At 41.6% G+C, this 14,527-nt stretch overlaps 1 protein-coding gene across 1 annotated transcript in view; it reads right to left on the bottom strand.

The window, feature by feature from the left end:
* Positions 1 to 907: 907 nt before the first annotated feature.
* The window catches only part of rpl12 (ribosomal protein L12), a 269,442-nt gene continuing 255,822 nt past the window's right edge, over positions 908 to 14,527 (bottom strand). The window contains exon 7 of the mRNA XM_060841286.1: positions 908 to 919. Within this exon, the coding sequence (XP_060697269.1) occupies positions 914 to 919 (6 nt within the window). The 3' untranslated portion in view covers positions 908 to 913. The remainder of the gene's footprint in view (positions 920 to 14,527) is intronic.

Raw genomic sequence — 14,527 nt, 5'->3', positions numbered from 1 at the left:
TGTGAAAGCCAAGTCAATTAAATCACTATTTTCATTGAAAATGATAATTTGTCGATGGAATTCCTCTGCAATCTTTTCTAGTATAGCAATATAATCTAATGAGGGTACCTTTATAACGGTAGTGCGAGCTCTGTGGTGAGATTTATGGTAGCATGGTGGCTCAGTGGTTAGCACTGCTACCTCACATCACAAGGGTCACAGGTTCGATTATACCCTTGGGTGACTGTCGGTGTGGAGTTTGCATGTTCTCCCTGTGTCGGTGTGAGTTTCTTCCCACAGTCCAAAGATGTCCAAGTCAGGTAAATTGGCTATGCTAAATTGCCCATAGTGTTAGGTGCATTAGTCAGAGGGAAGTAGGTTTGGGTAGGTTACTCTTTGGAGGGTCAGTGTGGACTTGTTGGGCTGAAGGGCCTATTTCCACACTGTAGAGAATCCAATCTCTTTACATGTGTGACCACAACTAGGTCCATTATTCAGAAATTGTATCTTACTTCTGAACATTTCTGGAAGTCACCTACAGTTTTACAATTCTAGCATTCCTTTGTCATGACTGACATTGTGCTTATTATCCCACAGTGCTGACATGGATTCTTAGTTTCTATTATTTGACTTACTTTCTATTTGATTATAATGTACCTGTTTACAGCGTCCATGGATTATAAAGTGAATAGACTCTTTGGTTATCCTGAGCTAAGGTGGCTTTTTCCCTCTTAAGAGCTGGAGTGAGTCTTTCTGGCTTCTGCTTCCAGCACAACTTGAACAGTTTTCTCCAAAGTTAAATTTTCCTTGGACTGTAAGAAATCTGACAATGTTTAATGAAGAATTCCAACTGAATTCAAATAGATTCCTTGAGGGCAAAGCCGAGGCAACATTCCCAGGGCAAAAAGTGAGCTAAACCTGGCATAAAACCATTTTATTCCTGACGTGAAAAATTTCAAAGCCAATATCAGTAGCCAAGCAAGGAACTTCCTGATTTTGTGCATTTAAAAAAACACTCACAATTTAAAAACTAAATACTTTATACACTCTGATACATGTTGATTCTTTTGGTGCTCATTTCCTCTGCTAGCCATAATAGTCATAACAACTTGAAATAATTATAAAGTAAAAAATGAGGTCTGCAGATGCTGGAGATCACAGCTGCAAATGTGTTGCTGGTCAAAGCACAGCAGGTTAGGCAGCATCTCAGGAATAGAGAATTCGACGTTTCGAGCATAAGCCCTTCATCAGGAATAAGAGAGAGAGAGCCAAGCAGGCTGAGATAAAAGGTAGGGAGGAGGGACTAGGGGGAGGGGCGATGGAGGTGGGATAGGTGGAAGGAGGTCAAGGTGAGGGTGATAGGCCGGAGTGGGGTGGGGGCGGAGAGGTCAGGAAGAGGATTGCAGGTTAGGAGGGCGGTGCTGAGTTGAGGGAACCGACTGAGACAAGGTGGGGGGAGGGGAAATGAGGAAGCTGGAGAAATCTGAATTCATACCTTGTGGTTGGAGGGTTCCCAGGCGGAAGATGAGGCGCTCCTCCTCCAGCCGTCGTGTAGTTGTGTTCTGCCGGTGGAGGAGTCCAAGGACCTGCATGTCCTCGGTGCAGTGGGAGGGGGAGTTAAAGTGTTGAGCCACGGGGTGATTGGGTTGGTTGGTTCGGGCGGCCCAGAGGTGTTCTCTGAAGCGTTCCGCAAGTAAGCGGCCTGTCTCACCAATATAGAGGAGGCCACATCGGGTGCAGCGGATGCAATAGATGATGTGTGTGGAGGTACAGGTGAACTTGTGGCGGATATGGAAGGATCCCTTGGGGCCTTGGAGGGAAGTGAGTGTGGAGGTGTGGGCGCAAGTTTTACATTTCCTGCGGTTGCAGGGGAAGGTGCCGGGGGTGGAGGTTGGGTTGGTGGGGGATGTGGATCTGACAAGGGAGTCACGAAGGGAGTGGTCCTTGCGGAACGCTGATAGGGGAGGGGAGGGAAATATATCCTTGGTGGTGGGGTCCATTTGGAGGTGGCGGAAATGGCGGCGGATAATACGTTGTATGCGCAGGTTGGTGGGGTGGTAGGTGAGAACCAGTGGGGTTCTGTCTTGGTGGCGGTTGAAGGAGCGGGGCTCAAGGGCGGTGGAGCGGGAAGTGGAGGAGATGCGGTGGAGGGCATCGTCGATCACGTCTGGGGGGAATCTGCGGTCCTTGAAGAAGGAGGCCATCTGCACCGCCCTCCTAACCTGCAATCCTCTTCCTGACCTCTCCGCCCCCACCCCACTCCGGCCTATCACCCTCACCTTGACCTCCTTCCACCTATCCCACCTCCATCGCCCCTCCCCCTAGTCCCTCCTCCCTACCTTTTATCTCAGCCTGCTTGGCTCTCTCTCTTATTCCTGATGAAGGGCTTATGCTCGAAACGTCGAATTCTCTATTCCTGAGATGCTGCCTAACCTGCTGTGCTTTGACCAGCAACACATTTGCAGCTGAAATAATTATAAGTCAGGATTGGTTTAACGAAAGTGCTTCAATGACTTGTGTTTCAATCAGATCTGTCAGCCCTCAGTAATGTTTCATTCTGAAGTGAACAAACAGAATGACAATCAACATTAGTAAAGACATGCACTTCTGCAGTGCCTTTAACGTAGATAAATGTCCCAAACCATTGAAGCATTTAAAAGTAGTGCCAGAAAAGTATGAAGCAAAATCAGCATATCAGTTACAATATAAGCCTTCATAATTCAAAAGTTACAATGGAATTTATCTGCTTAGGTCTAATGAACCTTAGAAGCAAAGGGAATATTAATTGTTAATAATCAGAACCACCACCACAGACAAAGAACTTTCTTAACACACAGATGTCCTTTAAGCATTAATAATGTGTTTGCATTTTAATGAAAGGGACTGTGAGGAGCTATATCAAGTTGTCAAGGTCACATGCATTCATAATCCAGCTCTGCTGAAGTTCTCCAAGGATTGTTTTTAGTAACGTTTTTTTTACAATCTGGAATGCACTGCCTGAAAGCACAGTGGAAGCAGACTTAAAAGTAATTTCCAAAATAGGACTGTATAAAACTTAAAAAGAAAATATCTGTAGGGCAAAAGGAAGGAGCAGGATGTGGAACTAACTGGTTAGCTTTCAAAGAGCTGGTGCAGTCATAATTGGCCATATTGCAATTTCTGTGCTGTGATTCTAGGAAATTTGTTGGGAAACAAATATCTGTAATGCAGAGAAAACCTTCCTAATCTAACCAAAAACACAAGTATGAATGAAGACAGCCCTTTAAGTGTCAGAATTAATTTTTAAAAATGTCTTAGCCATATGTCAAACTAAAAGAACAGGTACATGACAAAAGAAAGATGATTATCCCTGTCAAGGAATTCTTTAGAACTGTACTGGCCAGAATAAAGAACATTTGAAGTCTTTTTGCTCTCAAGTTCTGATATTAAAGATCATTTGTGATCTGTAGCTGAGTATTTTTCTTAATTCACTCATGAGACATGGAAGCTGTTAGCTTGGTTTACATTTATTACCAGTCCGTAGTTACCATTGGACCTTCTTGAGCACTGCAATCCATGTTCTGTAGGTATACCCACAATGTGGTTTGGAGGGAAACTTGCAGGTAGTGATGTTCCCATTATCTGCTGATCTTAACTTTTTAGGTGGAAGTGCTTGTGTATTTGAAAGGTGTTGTTTAAGGATCTTCTAAGAATTTCTGAGGTGCATCTTCTAGATGTTACACGCTGCTGCAACTGAGTATCAATAGTGGAGGGATTGGATGTTAGTGGATATTAGGCCAATCAAACCAGCGGTTTGTCCTGGATAGTGTTAAGTTTCTTGAGCATTGGCAGGCAAATGGGGAGTTTTCCATCACACTTCTGTGGACAGGTGTTAGGGAGTCAGAAGGGGAGTTACTCGCTATAGTAGTCGCAGCCTCTTACCTATTCTTGTAGTCACTGTATTTTTATGGCGGGTCCAGTTCAGTTTCTGATCAATGGTAACCTCCAAGATGTTGATATTGGGGGAATTCATGATGGTAATGCCATGAAATGTTCAGGAGTGTTATTAGATTGTCTCTTATTGGAGATGGCATTTGTGTGGCACAAATGCTACTTGTGACTTTTCAGTCTAATCCTGAATATTGTCCTGTTCTTGTTGCATTTGAACATGGACTGCTTCAGTTTCTGAGGAATTGTGAATGGAGCTGAATATTGTGTAATCAGCAAACATCCCCACTTCTGACCTTATGATAGAGGGAGGGTCGTTGATGAAGCAGCTGAAGATAGTTGGGCCTGAGGAACTCCTGAAGAGATATCCTGGATCTGAGATGGCTGATCTCCAACAACTGCAATTATCTGCTTATCTGGCAGGTTTGACTCCAACCAGCAGAGACTATTCTGCTTGATTTCCATTGACTCCAGTTTTGCTAGATCTCCTTAATGCCACAGTATTATAGCATTTCTGTGAAACCTTGGAGATATTGCAGGATGACTTCCCTGACAGACACTGGATAAATTTAATTTTCACCCACACTTCTATCCCAGACACTAAAAACCAGACAGGACTTACTTGAAACCTGATTCCAGTAATTATCAACAAGGTGCGCAAGACCATCATCAACTGTCAAGGTCACCATGGAAGCTTTTGGTTTACTTTGAGGAGCAAGCACTTGTTTTCTTTGTGCACCCTTTGGCTGGTGTCATGTTTGGATTTGTCTTATTGCTTGCCAACATGCAATGTTTCCTTGCTGAACAATGACAGGATCCTGATGTGTAGCAGACATTGCTACACAGACAAAAAAGTACTGCTGACTTAAAGAGTGTGTTTAGATGAGATGTAATTAAGAACAGGCAAACTGTGAGACATGGTGGTTATACAGTGACTGCCATGTGTCACAAGGTGACATATGTTACACAGTGTCAGCCCTGCTGACTATGTGCTGTGAGCAGCACGGCTTTGTTACTACAATGTCATTGCATTGTTAGTGAGCAGCAAAACTGGATACAAATGCTTCAAATGGCCTTTCAAACTTCAAACAGCCTTTCTCTTGGTGGTCCAACTAATATCTATCCCTCAACTAACATGACAAAAAAGTAATTATGCGGTCACGCTGCTGTTGTGGAACTTTGCGTTACAGCAATGACTTGATCTCTAAAAGGTGTATGTCATTAGCGCCAAAGTGTTGTGGGATATCTTTAAATTGTGTAAAGCACCACATAATAGACTATGAATTGTGTCATCTTCACTTTTACTATGTTCAAAATTAGCTGTGTTGTTCATCCAATTGCTGTGCTCCATTGAAGATATAATGAATATATTAAGTGATAATGTTTGTGACTATAGTTAATGAAATACATCTCTTGAGGAATATCAATCTATCTTGATTGTAAAGTCATTTCTGAGTCTTTCAAGATGTATTTATGCTTAGGAACCTTCTTAGCATTCTGAGGCCAGGTTTCTGATATTTGAGCTAATGTGCTTTAGATTAGATTAGATTACTTACAGTGTGGAAACAGGCCCTTTGGCCCAACAAGTCCACACCAACTCACCGAAGCGCAACCCACCCATACCCCTACATCTACCCTTTACCTAACACTACGGGCAATTTAGCACGGCCAATTCACCTGACCCGCACATCTTTGGACTGTGGAAGGAAACCGGAGAACCCGGAGGAAACCCACACAGACACGGGGAGAACGTGCAAACTCCACACAGTCAGTCGCCTGAGTCGGGAATTGAACTCGGGTCTCAGGCGCTGTGAGACAGCAGTGCTAACCACTATGCCACCGTGCCGCCCACATGTGATCCTGACCTGAGCTCAAATAGCAACAGAAAAGTGGCAAGTACTGTGTGTCTGTGCCTGGAAGATTCTTTGCTCTTCTTTTCACTCCTTACACATGTCATACAGCACAGAAGAGGCCTTTCAGCCCATTGAGTCTGCGCCAACCCATCTACATTAATCCTACTTTTCAGTATTTGTTTCGAGATTTCAAGTGCTCATCCGTGTACTTTTTAAAGATTGTGAAGGTTTTCACCTCCACTACCCTCACCAGCCGTGTATGCCATATTCCCACCATCCAAGTGAAAAAACATTTCCTCAAATGCCCAGTAAACCTTCTGTCCTTCACCTTAAAATTATATTCTCTTGTTATTGACAGTTCAACTAAAGGGAACAGCTGCTTCCTATTTACCCCGGCTATACCCCTCATAATGCTGTTATACACCACAATAAGGTGCTGCCTCAACATTCTGTATTCTAATGCAAAAAATCTCAAGCCATTCAAGCCTCTCTTCGTAACTAATATGCTCCAACGTAGGCTACATCCTGGTGAATTTCCTCTGCATCCCCTCCAGCATAACTACATCATATAGTGCGGTGACCAAAACTGCACACAGCACTCTAGCTGTAATCGAGCATAACTTGTGTACAAAGTCAGAAGTCACACAACACCAGGCTATAGTCCAACAGGTTTATTTGAAATCACGAAAGAGCAGCGCTCTGAAAGCTTGTGATTTCAAACAAACATGTTAGCGTGGTGGCGTGTGACATCTGACTTTGTCCAATCCAGTCCAACACCAGCATTTCTACATGAAAGTTTGTGCAGCTCCAACATAACCTCTTTGCTCTTATAATCTATGCAACAATGAGTAAGCTGTGCACGGTCAAGAAGGAGAGATCACATTGAGAATTAAATACAGCCCGCGTGAGTACATAATTTAGGAAATTTGGAGACAGTGTTGGAATTCAGTGCAGAGGAAAGAGTTGTTTTTTAGCTCGCTTTTTTGGTTCCTAGTTTGTAAGGTCTTTTGCACAATAAACTGAAGCCCAGGATCACAGCCCAACACACAAGTGACGTCACAGGAAAAGCCATAGCCACCAATTTGATTATCTGTTATTGGTTACTTTCAAATTTAAGGTAAAAGGGGAAATATTACAAGTTACAAACTAAAAGACCAATAGGAAATGTTTAAAACTCAAATTAAGAAAATAAGCAAATTAGAAATTCAGGGCCAGGCGATGTGTTGTACTTGCCTGTCATGGGAGTTGGTGGACCCCATTGTGGTTCACAGTTAGAACATTTGTAGTAAATGTTAGTTGCTTCAGGAACTCCAGCTCCTGATAGTTTTTTGGAGCAACTTGTCGTAAAGCCCACTAGGGAACAGGCAATTCTGCATTTGGTGATGGGCCAGTGACCATAATATGATAGAATTCACCCTGCAGTTTGAGAGAGAGAAGCTGGAATCAGATGTAATGGTATTACAATTGAGCAAAGGTAACTACAAAGACATGAGCATAAATGAGCTGTTTCATTTCTCTATATAAAAAAGTGATTACATTTCAAGAGAAGTACTTTGCTGGCTGTAAAACACTCTGAGACATTCCAAGGTTTTGGAAGGCCAAGAAATTTGAAGATAGGAAAACAAGTCCAGGTCGTTCCCTGATAACGTGCATTTTGTCAATGCGATTTGGCTGTAACACGACTGGCAAATTGGGGAACGATTTTTTCTAAATGCAAACTCCTGTTGGCTATTGTGCGATTTCATCCCAGGCAATAGGTGTCGTGGTGCGCAGAGGACTGGTCCGCACTGACACCACCTGGTCAGTTGGCTTGCGCGCTTTATGGTGAAGTGTTTTGTGACAGGTACAGTGCTGCACTCAGTCATTTTCAGTCCTGTTTTTTGCAAATCTTGCTGTGTTTTCCACGAATATGGAAGGACAAAGTTGCAAAAAATGTCAACAGGAAGCATACAGGTAAAAGAATCACAGATGGTGACTGCTATACAGCAAGGCTATACAGGAGCTAGATGTTATAAAGCATTTTGACCGTAATGAAAGAGCATGTGATATTGTTTGTGTAACAAGAATAAAGAAGTCCACGCTGCGCACCATTAGAGATAACACTGATCTACAACAACTTGTTGATGTAGGCGAAACTGAAGTTTGAGATGAAGATGATGAAATCCAGGAAGCAGGACCATGAGAAATTTGCACTTTTCTTTTGTCTTCTATATTGAGGGAAGTTAAGAAGCAGTTGCAAAACAATGGCTACAATGCAGAACACAGCAGGATAGCAGCTCATGGCAGAAAATCTTATCTGGCACCCTATGAACAGCTTCTTCATGAAAGAAGAAAGATGGCAAAGCAGCAAAAACTAGATGCCTTTTTTAATCCAAATCTCAAAAAACAGTTTGAGGACAATGAACCACAGCCATCCACTTCTAGACTAAATAACCCTCAACCCGTGTCTTAATACAGTACTGTAACTCAGCAAACTCAGAAACCCCTTAAAGTGTTACATTTATTGTATGATTTCAATAAAATATGTGACTTTAACACTTACTTAGACGAGCTATTTTTTGTGTTAGGCTAACCACTACTTTTGTTTCAATTTTTCGCCCCAACCCTGTTTTTCCCATAGGCCCCATTATTTCCATTGCGATTTTCTATAACACAAGGTCACATGAGAATGTAACTACCACATTATAGCAGGACAAGCAGACTAAAACAGAAAGATGAACTAAGACAACCTGAAACTAATTAGAACAAAGCGACATAGACAGCCATAGGATGCAGCCTAATTTGGAATTTTTGAACAAAATAGCCTTCAGTCTAATGTGTTGAAAAACAAAATAATTTTAATTTAGTGTTCATACAATTACATTAGATTCATACATCACTCTCATTTGTAAACAAAAGCTCAAACGCAAGAAAAAGACATTATGGTAGAGGAAAAATGCTTTATTTATTTCTCCGTTTTCATACATTCAATCCAGAGCATTAATTAGACTCCTCTAAACACCAATCAAAAGCGTATCTTATAACACAATGTAAGAGCATGTCGGTGTGCAGAAATGCTAGAAATACAACTGATAACATAAAACAAGTCAGATGTCATACTAGTTGTCATTCAGCCACTCAGTCTTTTTAAAGTCAATTGGTTCAGCTTTTGGGAAAATCTTGAATTGGTTTGTTTACACTAATAATTCAACTGAAATCCAGAAAAAAAGTAACATCAACATAATTGCCATATTCTACTTTGTAAAACACAGTAAATGCGTAAATACTAAAACAATAAAGAAAAACTAGTCCCCAAAGACTTTACAACTAGTGGGAAAGAGACCACTATCTTCCGCTTACTCAAAGTACAAGTAAAACAACAACATTTTTATTGTAATTCTAAAAACTCCCAAACATGCAAAATGCACAAAGATGATATGGAAATCAAGACAGTTTTAAGCACTCAGGGAAACTAATGGCAATGAATGGAAAAATGGAATATGCAAATAAACACAAACATCTAACAAAGAATTTCCATTAAACATAAGCACAGGACAGCTGCACATGAAATCGTTGTTAGAGATAGGCTGTTACAATTCTCACTTTTTTCCAACAGCTTTTTCCTTTTTTAACAACTTGACAACAGTTTCCGTAGGGGAAGCAGTCTGCCTATGATCTAAAACATGCATTACTTCACACAATATCATTCCTAGCTAAAAATAAATCACAATCATAATAAATTGCTTACCACATTGTGTGAAAGATTTAATACCTCCTGTCAGTCTGGAATGCAGAACAGATCATAATGTAAGACCATTTTGTGCTACTGACCAAACTTACTTAGGAATAAAAGTTAATATATAAAACAAAATGAATGCTGACAAAAAAAGGTTCACAACACTTGCACAAAGTAGGATTTATATTTTTATTACACCTTTCGTGTCCACAGGATGCCCCAAACCACTTTACACTCAATTAAATATTTTTGAACTGTTCTGAAATAGAAAAAGAGGAAGACAATCTACCCCAGAAAGCATTCACAAATAGCAGAGAAATAAATGTGTTTTAGGTGTTACTTGAGGGGCAAGCCTTGGCCAGGACATTACAAGACATTGCTAACAGTGTAATCCCCAGCAAAGTTGGATAGTACAATGATTGCTGATTTCTTTTTTACTCTTCTTTCAACAGAATACATTAAAAGGATAATCAGACAAACATTTTTCTTTTCTTTGGTAAAATAGGTAGAATCTTAAGGTCCAATATTTCAGAATGAGATACAGCTACTGCTCTTGACTTGCTTAAAAGCTCCCTTGCCCATGACTTTGTCACTCTTCATGTCCTTCTTTATCTCCCATCCTCACAATTCCCTGATACTATTCTCTGCAATATAGTTGGCTAGCAATTTATGAACAGATGTATCCTAGTTGTTTAAATATATGTAAAAATTCATATTTCTAAACACAATCAGCACTAGTCAGATATGCAGGTAAAGAAAAACAGAAGGGTCTGTGGTTAAAAACGTGCTAAAAATGAGATCTGCTCAACTTCTCCAATAACATCACCAAGCATTTTGAAGATCTGGGTGTTTTTTGCAAGAGAAATATTAAATAGAACTTAGTAAATAATGAAAAGATTAAGAGGAGAGTGCAAGTTATATCAATTTGTACCATAATGGAAAGAAGATGTAATGCAGGAAGAAATTTCCATGAACTATATCACTCTTTGTTAATTCTCATGCTTTTACATTTTTAAAGGTAAAATCCAAGAGGGCAGCAAATAACATGTAGTAGACCACATTGCCACTGTTAATTCTGCCCTCTTTCTGACTTGCCTGCCATAATAGTGTCATTTTCATAAGTAAAGGATGTTAGGTGGTGACTAACAAGATAGAGGCAACTCATCTAATCATGTGCGAATTAGCTTGTTAAAAGCAGACAAGAAATGTGGGTGAATTTCTTGGCCTATCAAATCCTCAATAGTGAGATCTAAGATTGCCTAAAAGCTGCCTGACAATCAGAAGCCAGCAGCTTTGATGTGGTCAAAGGCAAGGTGATGGTCAGAGGAAAGGGCAGGGAGGTGACTTCCTGAAGCCACCTTTTTGCCACAGTTTATGTTCTGATTACACCCAGATGAAGCAATTGCAGGTTTCCCCCATCCCCTGGTAGGCAAGTCTAGGCAATTGGGGAGTCGGTGAATTAAAGCCTGTAAGTGACCAGTAATTGATCAGTTGGGGACCTTAATTGGTCCTCAATGGACCTTCTTCCCAGATTTAATCAGTGAAGTGGTAAGAAGGGGCTTAGTCTCTCAACAGGACCAACTCACACAATTATTTCCCCTTCTTGCTACCATTCTTATCACCTCCAAGCAGGGGAAAATTCTGCTAATTGAGTTGCACAGCACAGAAGAATTAGACCTACTGAGTCTATATCAATACTTTTAAAGACCAATTACAGTACGCCGGACTCCCCACCAAATTTCCCTGTAGGTTTTTTCTCTAAGTATTATCCAATTTTCTGTTAAATCTGTTCCTATCACTGTGACTACAGAGACTGTTCAAATCTGACTTTAGCTATTTGAGGAGAAAGTGAGGACTGCAGATGCTGGAGATCAGAGCTGAAAATGTGTTGCTGGAAAAGCACAGCAGGTCAGGCAGCATCCAAGGAGCAGGAGAATCGACGTTTCGGGCATGAGCCCTTCTTCAGGAATGAGGAAAGTGTGCCAAGCAGGCTAAGATAAAAGGTAGGGAGGAGGGACTTGGGGGAGGTGCGTTGGAAATGCGATAGGTGGAAGGAGGTTAAGGTGAGGGTGATAGGCCGGAGAGGGGGTGGGGGCGCAGAGGTCAGGAAGAAGATTGCAGGTTAGGAAGGTGGCGCTGAGTTCAAGGGTTGGGATTGAGACAAGGTGGGGGGAGGGGAAATGAGGAAACTGGAGAAGTCTGAGTTCATCCCTTGTGGCTGGAGGGTTCCTCGGTGGAAGATGAGGCGCTCTTCCTCTAGCCGTCGTGTTGCTATGGTCTGGCAATGGAGGAGTCCAAGGACCTGCATATCCTTGGTGGAGTGGGAAGGGGAGTTGAAATGTTGAGCCAGGGTTGGGTTGGTTGGTCTGGATGTCCCAGAGGTGTTCTCCTGAAATGTTCCGCAAGTAGGCGGCCTGTCTCCCCAATATAGAGGTGGCCACATCGGGTGCAGTGGATGCAGTAAATGATGTGTGTGGAGGTGCAGGTGAATTTGTGGCGGGTATGAAAGGATCCCTTGGGGCCTTGGAGGGAAGTAAGGGGGAGGTGTGGGCGCAAGCTTTGCATTTCTTGCAAAACTTCTTTGCACCTCTCCGCCCCACCCCCACTCCGGCCTATCACCCTCACCTTAACCTCCTTCTATCTATCGCATTTCCAACACCCCTCCCCCAAGTCCCTCCTCCCTACCTTTTATCTTAGCCCGCTTGGCACATTTTCCTCATTCCTGAAGAAGGGCTCATGCCCGAAACGTCGATTCTTTAGCTAATTGAGGACATGGCTCTGGGAGATGCTGCAAAGCAATTCTGAAGGAGGACTGTTTTGTTAGGGCTGTAGCATAGCCTCTCAGAAAGAAAACAAAAAATCATAAAGCTCCTTTCAAAGAAAGACTGATGAATTTTCAAAGCAAATATTTATCCCTTGGCCAACATCACTTTTTATAAAATATTATCTCATTATTGCTTTGCACAAAGTGGCTCTTTTGTTTTGTACATTACAACAGTGACTGCACTTCAAACTGGAATGTCCTGAGATGTGAAAGGTGATATTAAAATAGGAGTTTGTTCTTTAATTTTCATGTAGGAGACATGCACATGTGGCATTAGGCATATATATGGCATCATCTATCCTATTGCCAAAGCAAACCGACACTCCCTTCATTGGTCAGTGCATTGAGTATAGAGTTGGGACATCATGTTATGACTATACAGGACATTGGTGAGGCCACTTTCGCAATACTGCATTCAATTCTGGTCTCCCTGCACTAGGGAAGATGTTAAACTCAAAAGGGTTCAGAGAAGATTTACAAGCATGTTGCTGGGATGGATGGGTCGAGCTATAGGGAGAGGCTGAATAGGCTGGGGCATTGGAGGCTGGGGGCGCGGGGGTGACCTTATAGAGTTTGAAAAATCATGAGGGGCATTTTATCGGATGAATGGCCAAGGCATTTTTCCCAGGGTAGGGGAGTCAAAAACTAGAGGGCCTGTGATAAGGTATGTGGGGAAAGATTTAAAAGGGATCTGAGGGGCAACGTTTTCACACAGACAGTGGTGTGGAGAGAATGAGCTGTTAAAGAAGGTGGCAGAGCTGAGTACCATTACAATATTTCAAAGGCATCTGGATGGGTACATGAACAGGAAAGGTTTAGAGGGATATGGGCCAAATTCTGGCAAATGGAACTAGATCAGTTTAGGATATCTAGTTGGCATATACGAGTTGAACTGAAGGGTCTGTTTCCATGCTGTATAACTCTATGACTCTACAATGCTGGGTTGTTCAGACACCTGGTGAACACGCTCTCTAACAAAATTCCCGTGCAGATTATATCAGCATTTTATGGAAGAGGAACAAATTGCAATTTTTAAAAAATTCCTGTAATCACTACTCTTACCAGAGATGACAGAAAACCATCCATTCCCAAATGTGAGCTAGCTAGATGCCATTGAGTACCACCTAAATCATAGTAATGGCATCCAGTTCAATAGCAGGTACCAAATGAACTGGGGAAATGGGAAGTCTCAGCATGGGGGACAGCCTTATTGCACCTTTTGATCTTGTAAACAACAGGCAGAGTTTCACACTTGTCATGAAAACTCAGAGAATCTGGGAAATGGCATATTTTCAGGTGTCCATGGAACTATTCATACAGTTATGAATTATATCTCCCCACTTTGGTTGCAAGTGGGTTAGGTAGCAAGTGGATTGCATCAGTTACCACTAAGTTTATGTGAATAAAAGCCCATTTTTAATTTCAGCGGTATTAGATTTATTGCTATCATTTATCTTGTTAGCTATTTATAGATCAAATACTGAAGCACGAAGACAAATACTTTCCTCAAAGGCAATTTCTGGGAATTCAAACATTGTTTATTACGTCTTGTTGTATGTTGTCACTAAAGAACATTATTAAATGTCATTCAGTTATACACTTCAGTCCTCCCAGGGAAAATTCTTTTTAATGACGCTTAGACTATATAAATTAGTATACAAGCAGTACCCAGGTTACAAATGGATTCTATTCTTGACTACCTTTGTGAATTAATTTTAAACAAGTCTTAACACAATACAGTGCAGCATAAACCACCATTTGTAAATATGAGCAAATATTCACGTCAGATCATTAAAATGAATATGAATACACCCTGTTTGGAATCTCGTTTGTAAGTCTGAGCATTTGTAAGTTGAACATTCATGAATCAAAAGCTGCTGTATTGGCTGGGCTGCAATTAGGATTCTGTGTCCAGTTTTGAGCAATACTTAGATTCATAGAGACATAGAGATGTTCTGCATGCATACAGACCCTTCGGTCCAACTCATCCATGCCGACCAGATATCCTAACCTAATCTAGTCCCATTTGCAGGCATTTAGCCCATGTCCATCTAAACCCTTCATAATCATGGATCCATCCAGATGCCTCTTCAATGCTGCAATTGTACCAACCTCCAACACTTCCTCTTGCAGCTCGTTCTATACACAGACCATCCTCTGCACGAGAAAGTTGCCACTTATATCCCTTTTATATCTTTCCCCTCTCATCCTAAATCTATGCCCTCTAAT

This window comes from Hemiscyllium ocellatum, chromosome 21, assembly GCF_020745735.1.
Source record: "Hemiscyllium ocellatum isolate sHemOce1 chromosome 21, sHemOce1.pat.X.cur, whole genome shotgun sequence".
NCBI lineage: Eukaryota > Metazoa > Chordata > Chondrichthyes > Orectolobiformes > Hemiscylliidae > Hemiscyllium > Hemiscyllium ocellatum.
Note: the sequence above shows the minus strand (reverse complement) of the source record. Positions and strands in the feature narration are given on the sequence as shown.